Raw genomic sequence first — 5,000 nt, 5'->3', positions numbered from 1 at the left:
AACATCCCCACCGACACAAAAAACACTCAAACACACACTCATATACACATTCCACAATAAACTCTGGGACCAATAAAAACGGCACACACACACACACACACACACACCCACACCCACACACACGGACACAAACACACATATATACACACACATAGAGATGTGCACAGAACCAGTCCCCAAAACCGGTGAACCATGACAGACTGTCACAGACCAACCAAAAATAAAAAAATCTTTAACTCTTCTTCCCTCCCACCCCAGCTAGCCAGTCATACTGTCTCTTAAGACAGTAAAACATTCCTTCAATATACACAAGAGAAAAAGGCCAGGTCAGTTCCTTCTCAATTTTATTCGATTGTCAAAGAATATGTATGAGAATATGTATATGTATATGTATTTTTCCATATGTGTATTTTCATACACTGTTTTTAACAATTTCACCTTAATATGACAATCAGTATGTAACACTACAAAGTTCATACAAAGCTTTATACTTTAAATATATTTTATCATCAAAGAATGTATATATGCATTTTAATACTCAGACTGTTTTTTAACATTTTTTATTATTCTCAAAGACTTTTGATAATCTTTTTCTAAAAAAGTGAAACCGGTTAAGTAAATAAATATTTTTTAAAAATAAGTGCATTTTCAAACCTTCTTTCATATATATTTCCACTCGTACGGTATTCCACAACTTTACTTTATTATATATATATATATATATATATATATATATATATATACATATGTACATATATATACGAAGGTGAGTCAAAAAGTAATGCCATTTTGTTTAGGACAGGTATATTTACCAACACAGGAACATGTATCATACATCAAAATGAAGCTGGTCCTCTGTGGATCCCATCCCTACTTCTCAACATTGTCACCGTTTCTTTCAATAGCAATGATCCACCTTCGAATGAAAGCATGTATCCCTGTCCCGTAAAATTCTGTTGACTGTTCTTTGAGCCACTTCTTCACGACAGTTTTCGCTTCCTTGTCATTGGAATAATTTAGCGCCTTCAGACTATCATCTCTTTGGTCCCATGAAAGAGGGTTTCAGAGGCAAACATTATTCCAGTGGCAAGGAAATCGGATAAAAAATGTTGATTTTACATGTGATCAACATAATGGTCGGTCATATATATACACAATCTTCTGTCTTATATATTATAGATATTCATATAAATAAATATACATGTATATGTACACATATACATATATATATGTACACACATATATATTCATATAATAAATATACATGTATATGTACACATACATATATATATATATAGAGAGAGAGAGAGAGAGACAGACAGACAGACAAAAATGCAGATAAACATGCTTGGGCTTGATATATAAAATATACATACACGCATGTGTATGTATATATATATGTATGTGTGTATATATATATATAGTGAGAGAGAGAGAGAAAAAGAAAAACTGAAAATGTTCAGAAGATGGATACTCATGTATAAGTATATAAACATAGATATTTATATATTTACATGAAATATAAAAAATACAGAAAACTAATGGGAGAAGGCATGGTATTTTAAGCCTGACAGCTGTTTCTGGAGGCTTGGAATTATGTACTAATTGTAATGTTTGTAAATGGCAGATGGAGTATGCAATAAGTCAAGGACACGCAACCAGTAGAGGATGCATATAAGCATTACCATGATACTGGCTCCCTCCTTCAGGGTGGAAAGATTGACAAATAGGAGTTCGCATCATAATGCAAGAAAATTTAAGGATAGAATGGGAGGAGGCGGTAAATAAAAACTTTTAAAGAAAAAAAGGACAGAGTATGAATGGAACTCTTACCGACAAGTTTCGAATTTACGTGCCCTTTTAGTAAGGAATCCCCGGATTTGTGGAGGCAACAACTTCCTTTTCTTCACTTTGCAGTCAACTGTAACAGAGGACTGTGAGTTGACTGTAACTTCCCCTTCGTCATCGCTAGGAATCTCCTCATCATCATCATCTTCAACACCATTGTTCTTGCTGTCCCTTTTGAAGCAGAGAGAAAGAAGATAAAATGAAACAACAGCTACACTAACACCACCTCACTCTCTACTCTTCAAGTGCCACCTCTTTAAGTGGTACACGAAGAAGCTGATGAAAGCTTGACCAGAAAGGAATATGCCTGCTTCCAAGCCTTTCAAACAAGTCCACCACACCACTTCCTGACATAACTGAAAGATAGAGGAAGCCTGGTTGTGCAATTCCTTGCCAATGAAAGGTGGCACATTAATTTTTCACTATAGACTCAAGTGGCAGCCAGTTTCAACCGTTACATGAATAATAATAATAATAATAATAATAATGTTTTCAAATTTTGCCACAAGGGATGTGTTGATTACATCGACCCCAGTGTTTCACTGGTACTTAATTTATTGACCCTGAAAAGATGAAAGGCAAAGCTGACCTCAGCAGAATCTGAACTCAGAATGTAACGGCAGATGAAATACCGCTAAGCATTTCGCCTGGTGTGCTAACGATTCTGTCAGCTTCCAATAATAATAATAATAATAATAATGGTTTCAAATTTAGGCACAAGCCAGCAATTTGAAAGAAGGAGTAAGTTGTCCCTACTGCTTAACTGGTACTTCATTTTATTGGCCCCGAAAAGATGAAAGGCAAAGTTGACCTCAGCAGTATTTGAACTCAAAATGTTGTTGGCACTCCGTCACTTACGACGTTGAGGGTTCCTGTTGATCCGATCAACAGAACAGCCTGCTCGTGAAATTAACGTGCAAGTGGCTGAGCACTCCACAGACACGTGTACCCTTAACGTAGTTCTTGGGGATATTCAGCGTGACAAGGCCGACCCTTTGAATTACAGGCACAACAGAAACAGGAAGAAAGAGTGAGAGAAAGTTGTGGTGAAAGAGTACAGCAGGGTTCGCCACCATCCCCTGCCGGAGCCACGTGGAGCTTTAAGTGTTTTTGCTCAATAAACATTCACAACGCCCGGTCTGGGAATCGAAACCACGATCCTATGACCTCGAGTCCGCTGCCCTAACCACTGGGCCATTGCGCCTCCACACTCAAAATGTAAAGCTGGAAAAAATGCCACTAAACATTTTTCCCAGCATACTAATGAGTCTGCCAGCTTGCTACCATGATACTACTACTAATAATAATACCACTAATAATGGTTTCAAATCTTGGCACAAAGGCAGTAATTTCTTAGTGGGGGGGGCTAAGTTGATTGTATTAACCCCAATGATCAAATGGTACTTATTTTATTGATCCTCAAAAAGATGAAAAGCAAAGTCAACCTTAGCAGAATTTGAACTCAGAAAGCAAAGATGAACAAAATGTCCTTTAGCATTTTGCCCGGCGTGCTAATGATTCTGCCAGATTGCAGCCTTTATTAATAATAATAATAATAATAATATTTTTTCTATCTCACCCGTCTTTTGACATCTCCTCCCCAGTGACAACATGCTTTGTCTGTGTGTCCTTCAGAAGGAGAGACGTCTGTAGATGAATCAGTGTGTTGAGAAGATGACACAATTGGTTTTGAACTGAAATGATAATAATAAGAAGCCCATCATATATACATATATATATGTGTGTGTGTGTGTGTGTGTGTGTGTGTGTGTGTGTATATCTGTGTTTGTCCATCCTCCATCGGTTGACAACCAATGCTGGTGTGTTTATGTCCCCATAACTTAGCAGTTTGGCAAAAAAGGACCGATAGAATAAGTACTAGGCTTACAAAGAATATGTCCTTGGGTTGATTTCTTTGACTTTAAGGCAGTGCTCTCGCATGGCCACAGTCAAATGACTGAAACAAGAATATATATACGTGGCGTTAGGAAGGGCATCCAGCTGTAGAAACTCTGCCAGATCAGATTGGAGCCTGGTGTAGCCATCTGGTTTCACCAGTCCTCAGTCAAATCGTCCAACCCATGCTAGCATGGAAAGTGGACGTTAAACGATGATGATGATGATATATGTATACTAGACTAGACCTCCTGTGACCCATTGGGTCACCTGGAAAGTCTGAGTTTCCTAGCAACGGAGTTTTGTTTAATGGGTTTTTTTTCCCTCTTCCAGGTTATTTCACATGCTTTCAATGAATGTGACATCAAAATCACATGTAAAGTCCTTTCCTTGGAAAAGAAAGATTTGGCTGCTATTTCTTGCATGCTCTGCCACCACATAAGAGCTGGGTCCTTTATCACAAATAGCTGTTATGTGGTAGCAGAGTGTGCTAGAAATAGCAGCCAAATCTTTGGAGCTGAGATATGTTGAATTCACTGGAAAAACCCATGCGAAAAAATTATTTCACACTGAGGTTACAAACGGGTCTTTTATGAAATATTTACCATATTTTTAAAGTCATTTTTACTTTTAAATATTTTTTAAATAAGCCAAAAAAAATTTTTGTAATGGTATTCACTTAAAAATAATTTTAAAAAATATTAAAATATTGGCTGGTTAAAGAAAGTTAAAATATAAATACTTACTGTACAAGCAACTTAAATTTTTGAAATCACATTCACTTAAAAATATTTCTAAATGATTTTAAAAATATTGTTTAAGTCAAAAGTCGATTTTTTATTCTTAAAGAGTGATAGAGAAAGAGAGCGAAGACTATGTGTGTGTATATGTCACAGATAGCATATGTGTGTTTGTGTTGATTGACATGCCATGCATTCATTATGTATGTGCGTAAGTGTGTTGACGTTACAGAAGCCATGTTTTTTTCGTCAAGAAATAACAAATAAAAATTGTGTTTAATTGTTTTCATTAGTAGAGGTCCAAATATCACAAAACCTCATACGGCACTGCATAAAGTATGAAAATATATATGTAAAAAAAATTAAGATAAAATATACTATTTCTGAGATATTTCGGGAACAAACATCTTCTCGAGTTTTAGTATCATTAAGATGTATATAATGTGTGTGTATACTTGGAAAGAAGTGAAGGTGGGTGACAGGAGGCGCATCTGGTCGTAGATAATCTACCTCAAC

At 36.3% G+C, this 5,000-nt stretch overlaps 1 protein-coding gene and 1 long non-coding RNA gene across 3 annotated transcripts in view; one reads left to right on the top strand and one right to left on the bottom strand.

The window, feature by feature from the left end:
- The window catches only part of LOC149130362 (uncharacterized), a 253,238-nt gene that overhangs the window by 51,412 nt on the left and 196,826 nt on the right, over positions 1-5,000 (top strand). The window lies entirely within an intron of this gene.
- Positions 1-5,000, bottom strand: part of LOC106867473 (protein AATF) — a 29,759-nt gene that overhangs the window by 15,088 nt on the left and 9,671 nt on the right. For both annotated transcript variants that reach the window (XM_014912356.3, XM_089345619.1), the window contains exons 6-7: positions 3,428-3,542; positions 1,834-2,019 (exon numbers count right to left, since the gene is read on the bottom strand). In XM_014912356.3, the coding sequence (XP_014767842.1) occupies positions 1,834-2,019; positions 3,428-3,542 (301 nt within the window). The remainder of the gene's footprint in view (positions 1-1,833; positions 2,020-3,427; positions 3,543-5,000) is intronic.

Source organism: Octopus bimaculoides, chromosome 29, assembly GCF_046866305.1.
Source record: "Octopus bimaculoides isolate indiv1 chromosome 29, ASM4686630v1, whole genome shotgun sequence".
Taxonomy (NCBI): domain Eukaryota; kingdom Metazoa; phylum Mollusca; class Cephalopoda; order Octopoda; family Octopodidae; genus Octopus; species Octopus bimaculoides.
The sequence above is the reverse complement of the archived record's forward strand: the minus strand, read 5'-3'. Positions and strand labels throughout refer to the sequence as shown.